The sequence below is a fragment of the Euleptes europaea genome, chromosome 11 (assembly GCF_029931775.1).
Source record: "Euleptes europaea isolate rEulEur1 chromosome 11, rEulEur1.hap1, whole genome shotgun sequence".
Classification (NCBI taxonomy): Eukaryota; Metazoa; Chordata; class Lepidosauria; order Squamata; family Sphaerodactylidae; genus Euleptes; species Euleptes europaea.
The window spans coordinates 17,268,956-17,293,949 of NC_079322.1; the positions used below are offsets into that span (position 1 = coordinate 17,268,956).

Here is a 24,994-nt window from a genome sequence, read left to right on the forward strand (position 1 = left end):
GTGCCTTGGAGCTGAAGGAGATAATACTCTATCTCTGTGTTCCCTCAGGCCTCTTTATGAACAATGGTAGGTAGGTAGGTAGGTAAAATTGATTGTGTAAGGCCAACGGCCATAGCAATATAACAAACACAACGGCCCAGGCAATAATAAATATAACACAAAAGAAAACACAGCAGAATTAAAATCAATTTTAAAATTGTCGGAACCAGGCCATAACAGATAGCTGCACGTTAAAAAAATAGGTCAGTTTGACATGAAACTTCTTGGCTGCCAATGCATACAGCGACATTATATAGGGGACATAATGATCCTCATCCGGTAAAAGATAAATGATTTCATCTGCCACTGAATGCAGGGTTAGTTTCGCTAGATTATGAACAGTGTGGCTGGGCACACATGTGGAGGTGGAAAGTGCCATCAAGTCGCAGCGACTTATAGCAACCCCGTAGGGGTTTCAAGGGAAGAGAGGAACAGAGGTGGTTTGCCATTGCCTGCCTCTGCATAGCGACCCTGACCTTCCTTGGTGGACTCCCTGCCCCAGGATGGGGTTATGGCTGCCAGCTTGGAAGCCTTGAAGAGGGGAGTGGACATGTTCATAGAGGACAGGTCTATCCATGGCTACCAGTCAAAATGGTTACTAGTCATGATGCATATCCATTCTCTACAGTATCAGAGGAGCATGCCTATTATATCAGGTGCTGTGGAACACAGGCAGGATGCTGCTGCAGTCATTTTATAAGGGATGCTTAACCTGTATTTACAAGTGCCGTCAAGTCGCAGCTCAGTTATAACGACCGCATAGGGTGTTCAAGGCAAGAGACAAGCAAAGGTGGTTTGCCGTTGCCTACCTCTGTGGCAGCCCTGGAGTTCCTTGGTGGTCTTCCATCCAGGTACTAACCAGGGCTGACCCTGCTTAGATCCGATGTTATCAAGCTACCCTTAGCTGTGCAGGTCAAGGTAGGGGAGCAAATGCTTACCACCAAATCTCACGAGATGGTTGTAGGAGCCATAGATTTTCATCAGACTTCACAACTGGGGCTGGGGCCAGACTTGGTGCCTTTGCGGTAAGGTTGGTTTCATTGTTGCTGCGAATAAATAGAAATTTACAGGAGATTAGTCTGTCTGATGGGAGGAACCAAGAGGATGAACACAGATTAGAATTCTGTTGTTGTTTATAAGAGCAGGAGGTCTTACCTGTTAACATCGACCGCATGGGAGGTTTGACAGGAAAGCAAAATGTGCCTGCTTGCTGAGGGCAAGCAAAACACATTTTGGGAAATGAGAATCACTCCTGCGTGTGCATTAGAGGAGATGGAAATTAATTTTGAACATACTTGCCCAGCAGTGCGGAGGCATGGAATTTCAGTGCCGTTAGACACGGTGCAACAACAGCACAGTGTCTAAAGCTGCAATGCCAAATGCCCTTACTCGGAAGAAAACACCCATTGAAAACAGATGGAAGTGTGTGACTAAATGCTTTTTTCTACTTCATGTAACCGACAGTTCAATCCTAAGCAGAGTTACAAGACCATTGAGGGGATCCAACCAGTTTTTGTGCTGGTGAAAGAGGAAGGAGAGGTCCTCTCTGACCACTTGAAACTTTGCACTGTAGATCATATGACCTGCCTGCACAGAAGTTGTATGGGATGGGAACTGTAGTAGGAAGGGGAACTGGATGAGATTAATGGGGAAAAGCTGGTTTCAGGTGGGTAGGTCTGCAGCAGATAAGCAAGATTTTAGTCCAAAGTCAGCTTCCTTTATCAAGTAACTGATGACTCTGGAATGCTTATATCCTGGAAATCTTGGTCTTTAAGGTGCTACTGGTCTCAGATCTTGCTCTTCTATTGAAAAAGTTGGCTCCAGTGGACTGAGAAGGGTGTAACTCTGTCTAGGATTGCAGTGCAAATCCCATTTTCCATGTCTGCCTATCATTTTGGGAGCAGAGGGGGTATGTTAGCTGTGCAGTATTCAGCTGATATTTATTATGGTGAGAGCCACCATTGAGAATGCATGTTACTAAAAATATACGTTGTTATTCAGTTCTAGGTTGGACAGGAGCATTGTTAAGTTGCAGGTTACAGAGAGGAAACCTAGGAAAAAGATAGCAAAGGTGCTCCCCAGTGCCATCTGTGGATGACAGAGTATATTTAAATGTGTGTGTATATATCTATATCTATCTATATACTATATGTAACCCTGCCAATATTATGGGCTTTAGGACCCAGGGGGGGCTCACTGAGCATGGGCAGTTAGGTAGGTTACTGACTGCAACTGCCACACCCCTCAGTCGGTTGGGCTGGCTAGGAATAGGGAAGCCAGAGTTAAACTGAGGGGACTAATCATTTCCCTTTACAGGTATGTGTGGGTCCTGTTAGAAAGAAAGGGGCACACTAGAATATTCCCTGAAAGAGTGATGTTAATAAAATGATTTTAAGGGATAGTTTAGACACTGACACCCCTGAGTCGGTTGGGCTGGCTAGGAATAGGGAAGCCAGAGTTAAACTGAGGGGACTAATCATTTCCCTTTACAGACTGGGAAGAGAGAAGAAGGCCTTCAACATCTGCAGCAGCATTCGTGAAGCAACAACCCTGCAGTTAAACTTTAAGTTGTGGACTTTTCCTTCCTTGTTATTGCACTTGATGTTATTTACCCATGTACAGCGTGTCCTTCCTGAAAGGCACTGAAGATTTTGTGTATTGTGTTTGTGTTTGTAATTGTTTGGTTACTTGAAGTTATATGTTGTGCTGTTGTATTAAATGTTTTATTTTATTGTAAGCAACTTCACAGTTGTCCACAAGTAGTGCTGTCAGTTTATTGAATTCAGAACCCCTCCCTTATCCTCTAGTAGGGATTTGTGTCAACAGGGTTACACATATATAAAGCATATATATATCTATCTATATCTATCTATCTATCTATCTCTATCTCTATCTATCTATCTATCTATCTATCTATCTATCTATCTATCTATCTATCTATCTATCTATCTATCTATCTATCTATCTCTATCGTTTATTATGTAGCACAACCCTGAATGCTGGTCCACTATTTAAATGACTAGATTTCCTATTTGACTGTATCACTGCCCTGTAGGTCAAAGGTGAGAGGTCAGATAGGTGTTTGTCCGCTGACCTTGTGTATGTAAAGTGTCGTCAAGTTGCAGCTGACTTGCACCAACCCCAAGAAGGGGCTTTCAAAGGCAGGTGAGAAGCAGAGGTGGTTTGCCTTGGTCTTACTCTGCACTCTTCCTTGGAGGTCTCCTAAGTAGTACCGACCCTGCTTAGCTTCCGACGTCTGACAAGATGAGGCTACACCATGCCCCTTCCCCTCCTTCCTCTGATCTTAAGCAATATGAACAGATACTTAGAGGGTCTTCAGCCTTGTGAGGTCTTGGGATAGTTTACCTCATTTGCTGCCCCTCTCTGTATATCTGTTTTGGGGGAAATATGAAAGATGGGTATAACAGGGCCTCGCATTCTCTTGCTGTGCTTTTCTCTTTTACATAAGGGAAACGGTGGTATACTTGGCAGCTTTCATTTCCTTGCCCAAAGTAGTTCCCTGGCTTGTGGAATAGAAAAAGAACATTGTATGCATGCTCCTATTTCTGTGGGCCAGTCATAAGTTCTGGATCACAACTGTCAAGGCTCAGCTGGAAGGGAAAAAAAGGAAATACAAAAGATGATGCTGGTTTTCGTGATATAGTTTTTCTTTGTTATCGCACCCATCATTTCTCAGCCTTTATTCCTCACAAATTATAAATAATCTTATGTGACAGAAATGCAGGTGTCACAATAAGTTGGAAACAGTGCAAAGAAGTACATTTTTTTGTTTGTTTTTGCTATCAAGTCACAGCTGACTTATGGCAACCTAGTAGGGTTTTCAAGGCAAGAGACGTTCAGAGGTGGTTTGTCATTGCCTGCCTCCGCATTACAACCGTGGTATTTCTTGGAGGTCTCCCAGATAAATACCGTATTTTTCGCTCCATAGGACGCACCTTTCCATAAGACGCACCTAGTTTTTAGAGGAGGAAAACAAGAAAAAATATTGTTTTCCTCCTCTAAAAACTTGTCCTATGGAGTGAATGCCCTGGGAGGCGGGCAGGGCTGCACAGAGCGAGCCGGCACACGCGCCAATCCGGCTCTGTGCACCCCCCCGCCTCCCTGCTGGGAGGCGGGTGGGCGCACAGAGCGGGCTGGGAGGTGGGCGCGCCAAGCCGGCTCTGTGCTCCCCCCCCCCCCGCTTCCCTGCTGGGAGGCGGGCAGGCGCACAGAGTGGGCTGGGAGGCGGGTGGGCGCACAGAGCGGGCTGGAAGGCGGGCGGGCGTTCCAAGCCGGCTCTGTGCTCCCCCCCCCCACTTCCCAACTGGGAGGCGGGCGGGCGCCCAGAGCCGGCTGGGCGTGCTGGAACGGCGCGAGGCGGCTTTCCCCGGCCGCCTCCCAGCACGCCCAGCCGGCTCTGTGGGCACATTCGCTCTATAAGATGCACAGACATTTCCCCTCACTTTTGAGGAGGAAAAAAGTGCGTTTTATGGAGCGAAAAATACGGTACTAGCCAGGGTCAGGGCTCAGAATGTGTGACTTGCCCAAAGTCACTCAGCAAGCTTCCATGGTGCGAGTGGGGATTCGAGCCTGCGTTTTCCAGATTCTAGTCCAACACCTTGACCACCATACCACACTGGCTCCCATTGTTGTTTTTTAACTTATCCATTAATGCATGTGCTAGAGCTATTATAATCTTCAATATCTATCAAGGAGCTAGCTTGGAAGCAGCAGAGATGGTAAACAAAGTATGCTGAAAGAGAATCATCCCCCATGGGGGATCTTTTTAAAATCATTCCTTTTATCTCTTACAAGCTCCTTGATCCATTGATCTTGAGCAGCATATATCTAGTGTTTGAGGGATATAAGGACTGAAACAAATCTTGCCACTGACAATCTAGCCTTGGGATCCCTATCGCTTAGTAGAAAAGGCATTATGTCAGACACAGAGGAATTAGATTTGTATGTTAAAAGGGGGGAGATATAATGTGATCGAAGTTCCTCGTAAAAGCGGCATTCCAAAAGGGCATGAACTAGTGGATCGATAGAGCCAGAAGAGCAAGGACAGGTCCTGTCTGAATATGGTATATTCAAAATTCTGCCCTGCATAACCATAGAGGGGTTAGCATTCAATCTAGCTAAACAAAAAGCTCTAGAAAGACGAGGAGTTGTCAAATAATATGTATAATCAGGCATACCACATGGTGGTGGTATTCCGAAGAACTGGGATGAACAAACGCGGCTAGCACGAAAAGTAGTGCTGTTATAATCAATCTCTTTAATGCGCTTTTTAATTTTGGTGAAAGCTTCAGTTTTCCCAAGATCTAGTAACATATCCTGCGAGAAACCCAACAATGACAGTTTCTCATCTAAGATTTTTTGCCATGAGGATTTAAAAGGGTCATGCTTCAGAGAAGCTAGGAACCCCTCAGTGCTAAAGCACAGTTTAAGGTGTAGTTTAAAGGCGGCCAACCATGCCTTAGCTTCGAGTGACATTTGGCCAAATTGGAACGAAGAGTAACACCAGCAACACATCGAGGGGCGTTTAGGAGTTTTCGTATAGATTCATTGACAACTGTTATCCAGATGGCAACACCAAACAGAATAATTGGGGTAATTTTTAAAGTCATTGGGAAGTGTGGTTTTCAAAAGACAGAATATTCAGTTCCTGCTAGACATGGAGGTACCTACGAGAGTGAAAGCTCTGCTTTGTTGGCACTTGCACAGCTGTTATTTCAAGCTATAATCCTTCTAACTGATGTTCAGCCAAATTCACCTCTGTTCTTGTGCATCAGCACATAACGCTGGTTTCTTCATGGTCCCATTTGAGATGAAAAGGAACCTGTTTGTTTTCAGATGAAACGCCGGATCAGAACCCTCCCAGTGCAAGTCCACAGTAGTTTGCCACTTTGAGCTGGAAAACAAAAACCAAGATCCAGATTACTACTGTAGGCATACCAAGACGTGTCCAATGGGATATTGGACTTTGACCCCCTCCAGACGTTTCACAAAACTCAGTTTCAAAAATGTTTCTCATCTGTCATGGGGAGCCACTGTTGGATAGATATGCAGAACTGCTATGGTCCCCAGGACATACCTCATAAAGTAGCAGAATATCTGAGCAGAAATCCTCAGAATTTCTGACTTTAAAAATGTGCAAGAACTATTCCAGCAAGACTTCTGAAGTGAAATTTTTGAAAGGATTTGAATAGTCTGCTTATGATGTTGCTGAGATCCTCTGAAGAAGTTTACCCCTTTTCTTATGCTGGCACCTTTGGGCTGCTGGCAAACTGTATTAGATGGTGGTCTGATTAATTTTGGGGGGCTGCTGGGGAATTCTAACCTAGTGAGAGACAGGGCTAAGAATGGACTAAACAGACACAGGCCATTTATTCATGGAAGGTTTTGCATTGGATTTGCCACTATAGATGCACATTTCCCTCATCTGAATTCTCAAAACTCTGCATGGCGGCTTATTGTTGAGTTTTGAGAATAGGGATGGGGGGAAAGTGCATCTCAAGAGTGGCAAATCCAATGCAAAACCTTCCATGAATAAATGGCCACAGAGACTGTCGTTGAAGAATTTATTGTGCATCGATACACAAGGAGAGAGTCTATCCCACCAGAAGGTCAGGCAAGAGTCTCTCTTTGAATACACAAGAATGGCAAGATTTTATAGATACAAACAACTATGTAGTTAAGCAGACACATTGCATACTGTGCTGAAAATTATAGTTGGCAGCTGCTATTTCCTTTATCAGCATAGACTTTTCAGCGTGTTTACTCATGAACTTGGAAATCAGAGTGACTTGTTCTTCATTAACTATCTTCTGTCAGGAACGGCAAACAAGGTTCAGCAGCATAAGCAGAATTATAGTTGAATACTATGTGTAAAGTTTGCTATAGTCAGAGACAATTTAATGGCTACAGCTTGGTTCACTCATGCCTGCTTCTCAGGCCTACTTTCCCTCCACAGGGCTAGATAGATCCCAGCAACTCTATAAATCTGTAGGTGCTATCAACGCAAACTATTGAGCAAAGCAAGAGGAACTCCTAGTAACTACAAGGAAGAGTTAGTCTGGTGAAGAGAGATCTACTTTGGTCACTGAGTTGTAACCCTGTAAATTTCCAATCCCTTTATTTCTTAATAGCTAGGTTTGAGTCCTGCAGCACCTTGGAGACCAAGATTTCCACAGTATAAGCTTTCGAGAGCCAAAGTGAAAATCTTGTTAGTCTCTAAGGTGCCGCTGGACTTGAATCTAGCTGTTCAACTGCAGACCAACACAACTACCCTCTGAAACTTTATTTCTTGATACTTTTATTTGTTTTCCAGATAAGATAAAGAAAAATAATAATAAACACAACATGAAAATTGAGTTTTTAAGACAGAGCGTCTCACAAATTTATGCAGATACACTAATAAACAACACTATTAAAGCAATGATGAGTAAATGATGCAAAAGACAATACCGAGTATGTGTACTCTAAATTGAAAGCACTTGGCATTTCATCCTCCTCTCTGAATATTGCTATACTCTTAGCAATTTGGGTGGGTGAAAAAACGGAGGTGTAGGGTAGGATCCAGCCAGCTTTTTCACTGAATCTCATCTAGGGTTGCTAGTCTCCAGGCAGGGGCTGGAGTTCTCCCAGAATTACAACTGATCTCCAGATAACATAAATGTCGCTTGGTCGGGCTGGGCCATGTGTACCATAAAATTTAATGCCAGATACCAGAGGTACAAACTTTATAGAAGACACAGGCAAAGCCAATTAATGATATTATTTTTTACTTAAAATACAAATATGCTTAAAATAATAACACTCTTACAGTATTTTCTTTTATTTAACAGTCTTTGATAACTGACACCTTGGGACTGGAGGAGGTGGCTGGTGATCCTGCAGTGGGTTCGGCATCCCAGATTGGGAATGGGGGTGGGGTGTGTGGGAGGGGGGTGGCTGCCTCCGCTGGCCGGGGTGGGGGGTGGCTGGCTTGCGGGCCAGATAAGAGCTCTCAAGTGAGCAAATCCGGCTTCCGGGACTTATGTTTGACACCCTTGCCTTAGGAGCTCACAAAAGTGTAACACAGTGTGTTGCTAACTCTGTGCAACTCTTCTTCAGGCTTATCTGGATGTATGTACAGGTTGAGTATCCCTCATCCAGACTGCTTGGGACCAGAAGAGGTCCGTATATACATAATGAGATATCTTGGGGTTGGGACCCAAGTCTAAACACGAAATTCATTTATGTTTCATAAATGTTTTATATTCACTTTATACACTTAGTGTGAATGTAAGTTTAAACAATATTTTTATATTTTTGTGAGGGCCTGTGAATAATGCCTGCATGCTGGTTCAAAAAGTCTGTTTTTTTGGGTCCAGTTATTGGATGTCTGGATAAGGGGTAGACAGCCTGTATTAACAAACCTTCTGTCATCTTGGCCATTATTTTGTACAAAAGAGCTCCTTTTTTTAATTGAGCTGCTTTAATTCTTGGTCATTCAAGGCAGTGCCATTTTGCATAAGGAAATGATTAAGCTCCTGAATTTCCAAAGATTTGAAATTCATGACGTTTAGATCTGCAGTGGATATCCAACATGATGGAAACATTTCAGGTCCCCCACATTTGTTTTTATTACAGTAGCATTTGGTGCCCGATGAGGCATTTTAATCGCTTTTTTAAAAATGCTGAAATTGCCAGATTTTTGAGTCAAAGCGAGGTAATTGGATGAAATGATTCATCCGCTTGTCTGCAAGCGTGAATTTAATAGTTCAGGAGAACAGGCCTCGGCATCCTATGGACGTACAAATTTATTTGTTTAAAACCAAAAAAGGTTGGAAAAGTTTTTCCCGACTGCATAATATTTGGTCTTCTTAGCATAAAGGCTTCTAGCTTGAGACCCTGGCAAGAAGTACGAGCAGTCCACTTTTACTTCACTTTTTGTGTTTGCGTCATTCCATTGATTTATTCCACAGGTGCTCAACATTTCTAATTAAACTGCTTCGCACATTTTTTAAGCTAACTGCGTCCCCAAACATATCTCTCTTCAGAGAATTATTTTAATTTGTTTCTCCTTTCAAACTCAATGGATTGATTTATTTCCTAGGAGCGCGGGGGGGGGGGGGGGGCAGAACAAAAGATGTGTTGGCGCATAAGCAGCCAGACTGAGGCTTGGGTGCCAAAAATGGCTCAGGTTGTGAGAGTGTGACCATTGAATATATCTGTAGTTTTCTCTCCCCCCTTATAATTCAACAATTCTACAATATTAATAATAATAAGTATGCAATGGTTAGTTTTGAGTCCAGTACAACCTTTGGGGCCAACCAGAGTTTCAGGGAGTAAGTGCTTGAGAGTTAAAACTCCCTTCATCAGGCACAATAGAATTGAAGTATGCAATATTACAAAATATCAAAGAAAACATAGTGACCTGTCCCATCTTTAACGTTTGCCATTTCACGACATAATGAAAACAGACCATCTCTCTACAGACTTAGCTGGCTTTCTTGTAAGATCCCGGAAACTTCAGTGTAAATAAGTCCATTCGGCAGTGGTTTTCGCACCGTGTTCGTTGCTTGGAATTGGCCCACCAGTTCTTCAGGAGAAGATTTGAAATGGTAGACAAATTCCCTAGAAGGACAGCTTGCTTCCCCACTGCCAACCTTCACCGCATCGAACACAGCCACAAGGGGAGTGCTGGGGATTTTCTAGGATGCGCACAGGGTAGCGGTGGGGCCTGATGGACCTGGCTGGTGTCCCTCGTGAAATAAGTGGGCATCCTTGAGCACTCCTTAGGAACTTCGGCAGTTTGTTGGACTTTTGCGGCAGGTGGATGGAGGTTCCTCAGCAGAAGGGCTGATTTGGAAAGGGCTGGCTGAAGATGGAAGGCCTGAAAACACTTTTTCGCTTTGTGGCTGCTGGCTGTCCAGCTCAGTAGAGCAGGGGTCCCCAACCTTTTTGAGCCTGTGGGCACCTTGGGAGTTCTAACACAGGCTGGTGGGAGCAACCACAAAATGTGGGAGGCAGAGCCAACCACAAAATGGCCACTGAAGGAGGAAGAGACACACACACACAGAAAAAAACTCAAATGCAGTGGGCAGGAAGAGTAATTTTTTTTTAAAGGGACCAGAAAAGAGGAGAGAGAATAAAACAAAGGTTGCTTATGCATGGGAATTTTAACCTGAGGTTCGTTGCTTTCTGGACCCACACTTCCTTCTTGCGAAGCTATGCACCAGCAGTCTCCAAGCTCAAAACAAGAAGCTTGTGTGTCCCCACGCCATGAAACGCCGCTTTGTAGTTGGCTGTAGTGCTTATAAGTCTCCCCACGCCCCCCGTGGAAACCCAAGTGCCGGGTCAAAAAGAATTTTAAAAACCAAAAACAATACCGAGCTCCCTAAAAGGGACGGGGGAGAGAGAGAAACCCAAGCCTCGTTTCTAAATGCCTCTCTTCTGCTCAGAAAGAACTCAGAAGAAGCAGGAAGCATTTGAATCCCCGCCTCTGGACACACTGCTTTGTAATTGGCTGTAGTGCTGTCTTTGAGAGAAATGTCCCTCCCCCAAGCTTCCATGTCCTGCGCTTTGCCTTATGCATGGGGATTTCAAGCAGGCTGGGCTCAGGGGAGATGGAAGAATTGGGTTAATAGAGGGACGGGAAGTCTTGGCATTTGTGAGGGCTGGCCGCGAGGTCATCTCTAACGGACGGAGAACTCATGCATAACTCCAAGGAACAACCGAGACAGACCGGGGGCGAACGTGAGTGAAAGTACCCATGCATAAACAACCAAACCCTGTGGTGGCAGCTTGCTCTGAAACAATGCTATTTTAATCTCCACAGCCAATCAGATCCCCAATACTAATCAGAAGCCCTGCTGGGCAGTGGCCCCACCTAGCTACGCCCACTTTCTAAAAACACTTGGTGGGCACCAGCAAAGGTGTCTGCGGGCACTATGGTGCCCATGAGCACCACGCTGGGGACCTCTGCAGGACAGCATAGGCAAAGCCACTGCAAGGCATAGGGGGCTTCCTGTGTGCCGGAGTGTCCGCTGGAGTGGCACACTTGCTAAAACAAAGTTAGCCATCACTTGGTTAGTAAATCAGACAGGTGCTTGACATGAAGTTCTTTACGGTGTTATACATATTTGGAAAGCACGTTACTAACTGGCACATCTACGCATTATTATTCAAGCCTGTGTACAATTTGCTGTCCTATATAATTAAACTCCCACTGTGACTGCGCAACCATTCTTGGAGGAGGACCACTTTGAAACAAGAGGTGTGCTTTGGCCACCTGTCTGTCACTGAGTAACTCTCGGTCACTTTTCAAGGCCGGCCTGCACTTGTGGCGGTCTTCCAGCTATCCCTGTTATCTTTTATTCCCCACCAAAGCTGTGAACGCTAGATACATCTAAATTATGCCTCCGTCAGACTTTTAGCTGTGCACGTTTGAGCCTAATGAAACCTTAAGGGTCTGAACCTTTATTTCGGGCCTGGGCCTTTCAGGCCTGGGTATCAACGGAAAAGATAACTTGGGGGTTGGGAGAATTTTTTTTTTTTTTTTTAATTAATGTTCTGGTCATTCGCACTCTTATTTGGAAAACCACTTGGGGGATTGGAAAAGCAAACGGGATAATGCTCTTCCTCCTCTGGTGTCACTGTTTACCTATTCCCGATCCTTTGTCTGCCTACGGAGCCATGGCTGGCAGAGTAGCAAAGCTGCTTTCCCTTGTCGCGTTGTGATTAGCTGGTTAATTGAAGTGTGTTCAAGGGTAAGTGACTCTACAGAACGCTATCCGCCATGTTCCAGCCCTTGTGTAATTGCAGGGATCAACTCGTATTAGCCATGGTATGTTATTTGACTGCCCCCATTGTCACTGTCATTAATCATAGCCTTTGAAGTCAATGTGGGCTGGAAGCTGTCGTGGACCGCCTTTGGGGAAAGGGAGAAAGAGAATCTAAGCGAAGGATGTCCGACCCGAATCGCCCGGTGGGACTCTGAAAGATTGAGAACAAGGACAGTAATGTTAAAACCAGGCTACCCCATCCGTAGGGGAAGAGTCAGCAGTGCTTAGAGACGGGAAAACAAGGTAGACAGGTAAAGTAAATCAGGGGTAGAAACTGACAAGGCATTGCCAGAGATTGATGAAGCTAGAGGGGCGACATCGGTGGCAGTCAAAGAGTCCAGGAGCGAGTCATACCTGAAAACAACCAGCAAGTGAATGGGGTTGTTTTACTACGTCTAAATGACATTCCTGGGAATGGTCAAAACTCCATGTTGCTTGTAAAGCCAGACAGAACTTTGACAAATGGCCAGGTTTCAGTGGGCAAAAATAGAAGTTGTATCCTACTGGTTTGCTCAGCTAAGCGGGGTGCCTTCCTGAAGACACAAAGCTGATTATATTGAGTCAGGCCATTGACTGGCAAGGGTTCCACATCACTTGATAAAAACATACGAAAAGCCATGCTGGATCAGACCAAGGCCCATCAAGTCCAGCAGTCTGTTCACACGGTGGCCAAGCAGGTGCCTCTAGGAAGCCCACAAACAAGATGACTGCAGCAGCATCCTGCCTGTGTTTGACAGCAACCAATATAATAGGCATGCTCCTGTGATCCTGGAGAGAATAGGCATGCATCATGACTAGTATTCATTTTGACTAATCACCATGATAGCCCTGTCCTCCAGGAATAGGTCCACTCCCCTCTTAAAGCCTTCCAAGTTGGTCACCATAACCACATCCTGGGGCAGGGAGTTCCACAATTTAACTATGTGTTGTGTGAAGAAATACTTCCTTTTATCGGTTTTGAATCTCTCACCCTCCAGCTTCAGCAGATGACCCCGCATTCTAGTATTATGATAGGGAGAAAAGCGTCTCCCTGTCCACTCTCTCCATACCATGCATAATTTTATAGACCTCTATCATCTCTCCTCTTAACCACCTTTTAACAGGAGATGGCAGGGACTGAACCTGGGGACATGTCCATGCAAAACAGATATTCTATCACTGGCCAAGCCCCCCTCCTTGGATAAGGAGTTTGTTCCACTGGAGGCAGGCTCCTGTGGATGAACCCAAACTCAGCACTTACACCCTTTCTTGAACAGAGCAGTAGAATCCAGGGGCATTCTAGACAGTCTAGGTAACCCAGTTCTGGGGAACCCAGGGACTTTCTAGACAGTTGGTTTTTAGAGTAATAACTTGTGCATCGGTTACATATGTGGGTAGCTCTGTTTTCCCCCTCAGAGTTGTTTTTCTCCTTGTAAGGATATAGCATTTCTCCCTGTTTGAACTGGCTTTTGAGACCAAGGGGTTAAGTAAAAGGTGCGAGTGTAGGAGGAAAGGCAGCATGGCATAGCCCAATCTCATCAGATCTCAGAAGCTAAGCAGGATCATACTGGTTAGTGTTTGGATGGGAGACCACCAAGGAATACCACGGTTGCTATGCAGAGGGATGCAATGACAAACCACCTTTGTTAGTCACTTGCCATGAACCTCCATAAGGGGTTGCCATAAGTCGGCTGTGGCTTGACAGCACTTTACATACACAAAAGGCGAGAGAACACAAGGAAATTTTACCCTTTTTTTTGTTTGTTCTGGAGTGAATATAAGAAAAGCCATGCTGGACTTGACCAAGGCCCGTCAAGTCCAGCGGTCTGTTCACACCGTGGCCAACCAGTTGCCTCTAGGAAGCCCACAAACAAGACAACTGCAACAGCACCATCCTGCCTGTGTTCCACAGCACCTAATATAATAGGCATGCTCCTCTGATCCTGGAGAGAAGAGGTATGCATCATCACTAGTATCCATTTTTACTAGTAGCCATGAACATGGTTCCTTTTTTGTTTTGTTTTTATCACCAGTTGCAAACCTTCAGGAGAAGGTTGCTTCTGCGTAGCGACCATGGTATTCCTTGGTAGAATCCCATCCAAGTACTAACCAGGGCCAACCCTGCTTAGCTTCCAAGATTTGAGGAGATCGGGCTAGCCTGGGCCATCCAGGTCAGGGTTTGCTCTAGATAGGACTTGGGAAAATATTTTGAAATTCGATACTTTGCAGCTCCAAAGGTCATAAATATGTATCTAAATAAATAGATCAATAAGGAAATAAACATGCAGCGCGAGGAATCTGGGCCACTGAAACTTTAAGCGCTGCTTCCGTCCAATTTTTTTCTCCTATTGGACAAGTTAATATGAAAACAGCCCAAAGAATAAGTGGAAGTATTTGTTATCTGTGGGCTTAAGTGCCACATGAGGGATTTATAACCAAAGGAATGCTTTTCCACCCAAGCATGATGAAAAACAAAGACACTGACAGTATTAAGTACCGGAGTTTCTCTTCTCTTCATTGATTTTTATTGCGTTTATTGTTCTGCTCCCAGGCATATGTATTTTCATTTTCCATTAGTACAGCCCCATAGTCTCTCGGGAGAGTCAAGCTGCCATACGTTGCACCCATTTCATTAAAAATGGCTCCTTCTGCACATCGCACGGCCCGTGATTATTAAAAAATAAAAGTTTTTTTTTTAAAAAAGGAGCTGACATTTGTTATTAGGCCTCACAGCTATTAAGTTTTAAATGCCATGCCAGGTTTTCTTTTCTCTTTCATTAAATAGGATTTCCTTTTTTTTAAATCCTTGGATCGAGGTTTACTCAGCTCTCCTGCTTTCATTGTTTGGACTTTGGTCGTTTCTTTATACTTGGCTGTCAAAGAATGCAAGGGCTTCCGATTAAATATTTTTTTTCGAGCGGGGGGGGGGGAAATCAACTGGCCTTGTTCACGTGATTTTAAAAAAAATTGTTTGTGTATATGGGTGTGGGGGAGATAGGGTTGCCAACCTCCAGATAGGGCTTAGAGATTGCTCAGAATTACAGCTCCTCTCCACACTACAGCGATCAGTCCCCTTGGACAAAATAGCTGCTTCAGAGGGTGGACTAGAGTTGCCAACATCCAGGTGTCCTTGCAGCAAAATATGCAGTTCAGAATAAAATTTCGGGATCCCATAAGGAGGTGAGTAGGGCTTCCAGTGTTTCTGCGGTTCAAGCTAACCCGTATGTGCAAAACTCTGCCCCGGTTTCTGCTTCTTGGTCACAGTGGAGGAGGAGGAGAGTTGGTTTTTATATGCCAACTTTCTCTACCACTTAAGGGAGATTCAAACCGGCTTACAATCACTTTCCCTTCCCCTCCCCACAACAGACACCCTGTGAGGTAGGTGGGGTTGAGAGAGCTCTAACAGAGCTGTAACTTGCCCAAGGTCACCCAGCTGGCTTCATGTGTAGGCGTGGGGAAACAAACCCAGTTCACCAGATTAGCCTCCGCCGCTCGTGTGAAGGAGCAGGGAATCAAACCCGGTTCTCCAGATCAGACTCCACCGCTCCAAACCACTACTCTTAACCATTATACCACGCTGGAGTAGGACAAAAAATTTTATACGCTAATTGTTGGTGGTGATGGAAAGTGCCATCAAGTTACAGCTGACTTATGGCAACCTGTAGGGTTTTCAAGGCAAGAGACGTTCAGGGGTGGTTTGCCATTGCCTGCCTCTGGACCCTGGTATTCCTTGGTGGTCTCCCATCCAAGTACTAACAAGAGCCAACCCTGCGTAGCTTCCAAGATTTGATTAGATCAAACTAGCCTGGGCCATCCAGGTCAGGGTGTGCACCAGACGGGACCTGGGAATGTATTTTGAAGTTTGATACTTTGCAGCTCCAAAGGTTGTCTCCAGTGTGGTATTGTGCTGGAGGGTTTAAAAACACAACGCAAGCTTGGTGTAGTAGCTATGAGCGGGGACACTAATCTGGAGAAGCGGGTTTGATTCCCCAGCCCTCCACATGAGTAGTGGACTCTAATCTGGTGAACTGGGTTTGTCTCTCTGCTCCTACATGAAGCCTACTGGGTGACCTTGGTCTAGTCGCCGTTCTCCGAAATCTCTCAGCCCCACCTACCTCCCAAGGTGTCTTTTGTGGGGAGGCGAAAGGTAGGTGATTGTAAGCTGCTTTGAGCTTCCTTAAAGGTAGAGAAAAGTGAGGTATGAAAACCCCCCAACTCTTCTTCTTGGCGAAATTAGTGTACATTCTTTTCCCTGGCATATTGGCTTTCTTCCTTGTAAAGCTCCCCGTTCTAACTTTGTGGGATCATTGGGAGCTGCAGAGAAATTCTTCCTTTTCAGACAAGTGCTAAAACATGACTGTGGTATTGATGAGGGTGCATGTGTGCGCGTGTCTTTATGGGACCGGAGTTGTTTAGCTGTTGGATCCATACTTGACTTAGCACCCTGAGGGATCTCACTTAACCAGCACTGTACATGCTGAGTTGTGTTTTTAAGTTATTCCACTAAAACTACTAGATGAAGCCTTCCCCAAAGAGATTTTCACGTAAGAGAAAAAAAAAATCCCTTCAGAAAATCCATAGCCAAGGCACTGATGGTGTGTACTGCAACTGTAGAAGCTGTAAGAGCCAGTCTGGTGTAGTGGTTAGTGTGTCAGGCTAGGATCTGGGAGATGCTGGTTTGAATCCACGCTCTGCCATGGGTGTTTGCTGGGTGCCCTTGGGCCAGTTGCATACTCTAAAATGCAATCTACCTCCTTGTTGTGAGGATAAAATGGAGAAGGGGGGACTGTTGTAAGCCACTATTGGTCCCTGTTGGGGAGAACAGTGAGGTATAAATGAAGTAAATAAATAATGTTGCTAACGCTAAAGGCAAAGATAAGGAATGTGTGTAATGTATACTTTGGATAAAAATGTGTTAGGATGAGGAGGAGGTTATAAATACAGTTGCCAGGCTGGGTCTGGCAGCAAGCGGTAGACTGGGGAGCAGACATGGGGGGACTATTGGCGACGGTGTGCCAACACTTCCGGGAAAAACCCAGAAGTGGCATCATGCCTCTCTATGAATAACTGGAACATCTCTGGTAAAACCATGAAGTGTTTGACAATCCCTAGAGAGGACTAACATCCCTTTTAGGTTTTCCCTGGAAGTGACATCGGTTCTCTCTAGGAATCACCAAAGAGATGTCACACCATCTATGAAATGGCGATCTTTTTCTCTCTCTCACCGCCGCTCAGGGGATTGGCACCCCTAGTTATAAAGCACTATACGGTCTGGGACCTTCCTGCGGGACCTTTCTGCGGGACCACCTCTTCCAGTCGGTCCCCCAGAGAGCATTGTGTTCAACGAACAATAATATTCTGGTAGCCCGTGGCCCGAAGAGTGTCCAGCTGGCCGGGGCCAGCTGGACACTCTTTGGGCCACGGGCTACCAGAATATTATTGTTCGTTGAACACAATGCTCTCTGGTGGAATAGTCCCCTGTCTGGTGGAATAGTCTCTCTAATGCACTGGTTCCCAACCGGGGGTCCGTGGACCCCCAGGGGTCCGCGAGAACTAAATTAAGGTCCGCGAAACAAAGTTATAAACCCATAATAAATTAATATTTTCTATTAAAAGTTCTCTATTATAAAAATATATATTCAAATATTATTCTAAGTTTAATGTTTAACTAACAGTTACGATTAAAGTTTATTTTCAAATTCTCGGAATTTTTATTTGGAACCTTGGGGTCCCTGCACCGAATAAAAAAGTCCTAGTGGTCCCTGGTCAAAAAAAGGTTGGGAACCACTGCTCTAATGAGACCAGGGTCCTGCGGCACCCTAAGGAATTCCGCAGGGCCTTCAAGACATTTGCAAGACAGAGGAATTCCACCAGGCCTATGGTTGAGATCAGCTACGGTCTTTCCATCAATGTTGGCCTCCCTGCACCTCTCCCCACCTTTTCTGCTGCCATCTGAATATAATTGCTATTACGTGGGGGGCTCTGACTGCCCGCAAGCGTGCTGCGGTCTTTATACTGCAATAAGTGTGCCAGATGTTTTATTGTTCTGATATTTTCATGGTTTTTACGGGGCTGGTTCATTCGCGGGTATTGTTCAATATGATTTGTTGTGATTTTATTGAAATTGCATTTTAAGAATGCGTGGGTCGCCCAGATCCGCGCTTTGCTGGGGAGGGCAGGATATAAGTTTAATAAAATAAATAAAGTAAATAAGTAAGTAAGTATGTCATGGTTGAGAATTCAGGTCCCCTCAGAAGTGAGACAGGAAACTAAGTTTATATGAAAAGTTTTAAAATGAGCAAGGATATAAACCTATATGTATACATCTGTCGATCGATCATAAATATTTTTAAAATGTGAAAAAGGTAATCCGTTCTCTGGGCCCAGTTGTGTAACATCCAGAATTTAGGAATGTTCCATTTAGTATTATGTCCTTTATCGCTTCACTTCAGGTTTATTTTTTCCTCCTTGGAGTGCAGGTGACCAGTTTTGCTAAGCCGGCAAAAGCTGCAAGAGAAATGCCTCATTAAAAAAAGAAAAAAGAAAAAAAGATGCTCTTAAAACAATAGAAAGTTACCTCGGGGAAAAGATCTCTCTCTGTATACCTCAGCGGTCATCGAGGTCAGAAATATGTTCTCTCATAAAAGTTTCACCGACCCGACGTTCTAAGAACATTCTGTGAGGCTCCTGAGCATGACTTTCTTGCCAGCCCTTCAGTTGCAGAGTTTAAAGGACAGGGTCTGATTAAGGAACGCCTGGAGGGCAGAACATTGAATATGCTCACATGCTTTGTCCCAATGCTCGTGCAATGGTTCCTGATCTCTTAATCATGGTTAAGAGCTCTGCAGCACTCAGCTGCCCCACACACTTCCTCGCTCTCTTTTTTTAAACTCTCCTTCACATTAATTCTTTGTCCTTTCCCCTTTCCCCATAAAGCATGGTATGGGACTATGTCTGTGCTGAAATTAATCCTAACCATAGAATCATAGAGTTGGAAGGGGCCACCAGGGTCATCTAGTCCAACCCCCTGCACAATGCAGGAAATTCACAACCAGCTCCCCCCCCCCACACCTCCAGTGACCCCTACTCCATGCCCAGAAGATGGCCAAGATGCCATCCCTTTCATGATCTGCCTAAGGTAATAGAATCAACACTGCTGACAGATGGCCATCTAGCCTCTGTTTGAAAACCTCCAGGGAAGGACAGCTCACCACCTCCTGAGGACCTCTCTTTCCACTGAGGAACCACTCCAACTGTTAGAAAATTCTTCCTAATGTCTAGATGGAAACTCTTTTGATTTAATTTCAGCCCGTTCGTTCTGGTCTGACCTTCTGGGGCAACAGAAAACAACTCGGCACCATCCTCTATATGACAGCCCTTCGAGTACTTGAGGATGGTTATCATATCCCCTCTCAATCTTCTCTTCAGGCTAAACATACACAGCTCCTTCAACCTTTCCTCATAGGACTTGGTCTCCAGGCCCCTCACTATCTTCGTTGCCCTCCTCTGGACACGTTCCAGCTTGTCTACATCCTTCTTATATTGTGGTACCCAAAACTGAACACAATACAGGTGAGGTCTACCCAGAGCAGAGTGAAGCGATACCATCACTTTGCATGATCTGGACACTATACTTCTGTTGATACAGCCCAAGATTGCATTTGCCTTTTCAGCTACCGCATCACACTATTGACTCATGTTCAGTGTTTGGTCTACTACGACCCCAAGATCCTTTTCTTCCCCATCCTATAATTATACATTTGATTTCTCCTACCTAAATGCAGAACTTTACATTTTTCTCTGTTGAAATGCATTTTATCAGTTTAGCCCAATTCTCCAGCCTGTCAAGATCATCCTGTATCCTGGCTCTGTCTTCTACCATATTTGCTACCCCACCCAATTTAGTATCATCTGCAATTTTATAAGCATCCCCTTTATTCCTTCATCCAAACAACATGATTGGTTGCCCTGTTTTGCGCCCAGGTCTGTAATCACTGCAAAATTGAGAATGGCCTTTAATCCTGAAGAGTGGCAGAGATTTTACTTTCTGAAATGACTCAATCTCTAGTATTTGCTCAGGAGAATGTCGAAGTATTAAGTTGCTGATAGATATGTGTAGTTTTAGCTGTTATCTGTTAGGACTATCCAGTGTTTATCATGATTATTTATATATCAATTTTATTCTTTCTGTAATTAATGATTCCTTTATATGCCTACTGATTGTGGACTGTAATAATAAAGAACTGAACTGAACAATAAAATAAATAGAAATAAATCATAAGATTCATGAGGTGGACAGACACATGAATATGCAGTAGGGCACAAACAGAAGAAGGTGGCAGCCAGGAAGCCATGACAAAGTGCTCCTGGAAGCCCTTCGCTCCAAGACATTGGTGTGCTGTGGTACATTGCAGATCATGTGTGAAAAGAAGATCCAGTCGAAAGAGTCAATGGTTGATTATCGGCCATTCCTAGAAATCTAATACAGTGTGGTGTCGTGGTTAAGAATGGTGGTTTGGAGCGGTGGACTCTGATCTGGAGAACCGGGTTTGATTCCCCACTCCACATGAGCGTCGGAGGCTAATCTGGTGAACCGGGTTGGTTTCCCCACTCCTACACATGAAGCCAGCTGGGTGACCTTGGGCTAGTCACACTCTCTCAGCCTCACCTACCTCACAGGGTGTCTGTTGTGAGTAGGGGGAGGGAAAGTGACTGTAAGCCGGTTTGATTCTTCCTTAAGTGGTAGAGGAAGTCGGCATATAAAAATCAACACTTCTTCTTCTTAATTAGTTTTGGATTATGTGCGGTGATTTGGATTATGTACACTGATAAATTACTCCATGAAATGAAGTCCCATTTGTTCCTATTGTAGTTTTAGGCTGAATGTCAGCAGATTAGTAAATTATATTAAAAATCTATTTTGCCTCAGCTTTGGTAATTAAATACAGTGTATTGTAATGTGGTATTCTGTCCAAGCATGGATAAAAGCAAAAGCCCCATAAAGACGTGCAGGGATTATCAGGGTATGGTTGTGGGGCGCCTGATCCAGCAACTTTTGCAGAAGCTAATTAGATACGGGCCTGGCCACCGTCTGGGTAAGAGACCTCATGGACACCCTAGATATGCTACCTCAGTGATTGCCCAGCACAGTGTCCGTGGGTGCCATGTCCTCTGCCAGTGTGTTTCCTGGTACCCTCTTCCTCCTTCCCCAAAGCATCTCTTCTCCAAGCAAACATCCAATCCTGGCTTTGATCCCCTTCATTAGGGTAGGAGGTACTTCAGAAGTATCTCCTTTATGTCCGCGAAAATAGAGCCAGCCTGCTGTAGTGGTTAAGAGCGGCAGACTCTAATCTGGAGAACTGGGTTTGATTCCCCACTCCTCCACATCAGTGGCGGACTCTAATCTGGTGAACCGGATTGGTTTCCCCACTCCTCTACATGACTGCCTTGGGCCAGTCACAGTTCTCTCAGATCTCTCTCAGCCTCACCTACCTCACAAGGTGTCTTTTGTGGGGAGGGAAAGGGAAGGCGATTGTAAGCCACTTTGAGACTCCTGTCGGTTCCTTTTGGTAGAGAAAAAGGGGGGTATAAAAACCAACTCTTCTTCTTCTACTTCTAGAAGGATTGTTGGTTTGGAACCTCCTAACATGTTGTGGAACCTCTTGATGTTCTGTGGTTGGACCCAGCCCTTACGGTGGCCATTGTATGATTTGTCCCACCACTGTGGTAGCCATTTTTTTGTGGTCCCCTCAACCCATACTCAAAACTCCAAAAGAACCCTGCAGGCTCAGCAACGTAGGGGACCCCTGTGGTCACTTGAGTTTTGCGACAGAAGAAAGGTGGAGTCTTAATGTAAAAAATAATCATCATCAACCTGGGGAAGGGGAACAGGATCACATCAGCAGGCCGTGCCCCTCTTTGAATGCACTGTATTCTGCACCGTTTTCAGAAATCATGCACATACCAAACAGTGTGCATGTAGGTTCCATGTGCTTTTGCTGATCAACACCTGGAACTATGGGTGGGACCAATGAACACAATCCTCTTTCCACGAGTTCATTTCCCCCACATGTAGTCATCTGCACTGAACTAGTCTTGTGCCTGTCCTAGGGCTTCTGGATGATGGGATGAATACAGAGTAGCAAAAAATTAATGATCGACACCATCTCTCTTACAGGAAACGTGAAGGTGTGTCTTCTGATTCTTAACCAGCCTTTGGACAGAGGTCATTTCCATCATCTGTGGAGCAAAGGTAATAAAAGCTTTGAGGATCTCTTCGCTTGCTTAATTTTAATGAGTTGATGCCAGCTTTGATGTTCTTTCTGTCTGTTCTCTGGGGAGCAGATATGGTTAATTTTCAGGGGCTTGTTGGGAATCTGGGACCTTGTGGTCACTGAGGGGAGGTCTGAGTTGCATTATTTCACTCTTCAGGTGAGAACTTGCAAGCGTGAATACCCTCCCTACCACCCCTCCCCACTCCAAATGACTAAATGCAGAAAGTTAGCATGCCAGGGAGAAAGCTTGGCAAGAACCTTCCTCCCTAACATGTAGCTTTATGCATGAAGAGAATATTTTGTACAGAAAAGCATGTCGTCATGAGGGAAGCTGCTGCCCGCATCCTGAAGCACCAAAGACACACATGAACACACATGAAACTGCCTTATACTGAGTCAGACCCTGCCTTATACTGAGTCAGTCCATCGAAGTCAGTATTATCTACTCAGACCGGCAGCGGCTCTCCAGGGTCTCAGGCGGAGGTATTTCACATCACCTACTTGCCTGGTCCCTTTAACTAGAAATGCCGGGGATTTAACCTGGGACCTTCTGCATGCCAAGCAGATGCTCTACCACTGAGCCACGGCCCCTCCTCTGACGAGACACAAGTTTCCCACCTCACCAAGCACCGGGCCAGAGAAAGATGCCCCAAGTGGCACGATATCGCAACTGCGCTCATTATAAGCAAAGGCTGCATTTCTTATATTATGGGATCTCTTTATGGATTGAGCGGGTAGGAAAGCATTTTTGTGGGGGGAAATAAAAGCCTCCCAGTTGCTCGCGATTCTTGAGATTGTAATAAATTGGAGTGAATCAATGCCGCATTTAAAATTTAGGTGAAATGTGTTTCTGAAAGGTCACCAACAAAGTATGCTGGTTTAATTACCAGAGAAGAGAGCTTGTAACCTTTTATCATCAACAGCGGGTTTTTCTCTCATTCCCCCCACCCCCCACGCTGGAGGTTTGTATGATTTGAATAAGCAACGTCGAACTCAGAGACTTCGGAGATATATATATATATATATATATATATATATATATATATATATATATATATATATATATGCTTGCCGCTATTTCCTCTTTCCATGGGAAAATCAATGCCGCGCAGGAATTCTCGCCTTAAAGATTCTTACCATATTTCAGTGCGAAAGCCAAAAGCCTCTTTCCAGCAGTCATTTATTGAGTTTCCGATAGCTGGACAGAATTGAGAGTGAGGCTGCAGCAGGATTTCCAGCGTGATTAAAAAAACCCTGTAAAACTTGGCTTGTTGCAAAAAAAGAAGAAGAAACTGTTTTCGAGAAACTGTGTAATAGCTGGGCTTGGTTTGCAACCCTGCGCTCCATTGCTTGGGAATAAGCCCCTTTCGCCTTTGTGGGACATACCATGAAGAAGAAGGAGAAGAATTGGTTTTTATATGCCGATTTTCTCTACCTTTTAAGGAGACTCAAAGCGGCTTACAATCACCTTCCCTTCCTCTCCCCACAACAGACATCTTGTGAGGTAGGTGAGGCTGAGAGAGTTCGGCTGAGGACTGTGAGTGGCCCAAGGTCACCCAGCAGGTTCATGTGGAGGAATGGGGAAACCAACCCGGTTCTCCAGACTAGAGTCCGCCGCTCATGTGGAGGAGTGGGGAATCAAGCCTGGTTCTCCAGATTAGAGTCCACCGCTCTCAACCACTACACCAGCGTCGAGCACTGGGTTGTGAGAGTGTCAGTTATGAACTTTAGGGAAGCCCCTGTCTCTCAGCTTCATTCCCCTCTTCTTGTCTGCAATACCACTGTCCTCTCTTCCCTGGTAAGGACTTCTTATACATTCTTTGCCTATTTGTTTAGTTAACTAAGCTATTAAGATCTGCTTCCCACACCCTGATGCTGTGCTCACACCTGCAGAGGTGAGGCAGGTGGTGACCACAGAATGGGTATTTTCAGGGGTGGCACCTTGCCTTGGAATGCCCTCTCCTTCGAGGATCACTTGGTACCCACCAAGTGTGTCACATGTTATACTGAATGCATGAACAATGTCTGTGTTACAGTGAATGCACATACAATCTGCGTATGCCTGATTGTCAGAAAAAGCCAATGCATGCTCTCTTTACAAATTAAATTGGGGACCAGCTTGAAGGAGGAGAAGAAGAGTTGGTTTTTATATGCCGACTTCCTCTACCACTTAAGGGAGACTCAAACTGGCTTACAATCACCTTCCCTTCCCCTCGCCACAACAGACACTCTGTGAGGTAGGTGGGGCTGAGAGAGTGTGACTGGCCCAAGGTCAACCAGCTGGCTTCATGTGTAGTAGTGGGGAAACAAATTCAGTTCACCAGATTAGCCTCTGCCCCTCATGTGGAAGAGTGGGGAATCAAACCCGGTTCTCCAGATCAGAATCCACTGCTCCAAACCACTGCTCTTAACCGCTATGCCATGCTGGCTTACATATATGTGGGGTTTCAATTACACATTCATCTGTGCATACATTGAATGTAACATGAGAAATATACGTGTAAGGGAAAATCAAGTATACCCTGTATACGAATTATATGTGCGTTCACTGTAACTACAGGGCTACAGTCTTTTAGATGCCAGGCCAACACATTTCTTTTCACCTGTCTTTTTAGATGAGGGCTTCCATCTTTTAAAGTTATTTCATGGTCTACTTCTAGCCCGTTGTATGGATATTTTCAAGCTTCCCAATGGAAATTCGGGCTGTTTTTTATGCTTCTGGCTTGTGTTTATTTTTAATGTCTTGCTTTTTATATAGATGATTGACGTTATTTTTATGGGTTTTATTGTATGCCGCCTCAGGCAGGTCTGCGGAAGAGGCAGTGCATGAAATCCCTAAATAGATAAATAAAATGTGATTGATAGAAA

General features: G+C 44.8%; 1 protein-coding gene across 1 annotated transcript in view; it reads left to right on the forward strand.

The window, feature by feature from the left end:
• TPK1 (thiamin pyrophosphokinase 1) overlaps window positions 1-24,994 on the forward strand; it is a 361,399-nt gene that overhangs the window by 36,416 nt on the left and 299,989 nt on the right. Inside the window, exon 3 of the mRNA XM_056857037.1 lies at window positions 22,030-22,104. Coding sequence (XP_056713015.1) covers window positions 22,030-22,104 — 75 coding nt within the window. The remainder of the gene's footprint in view (window positions 1-22,029; window positions 22,105-24,994) is intronic.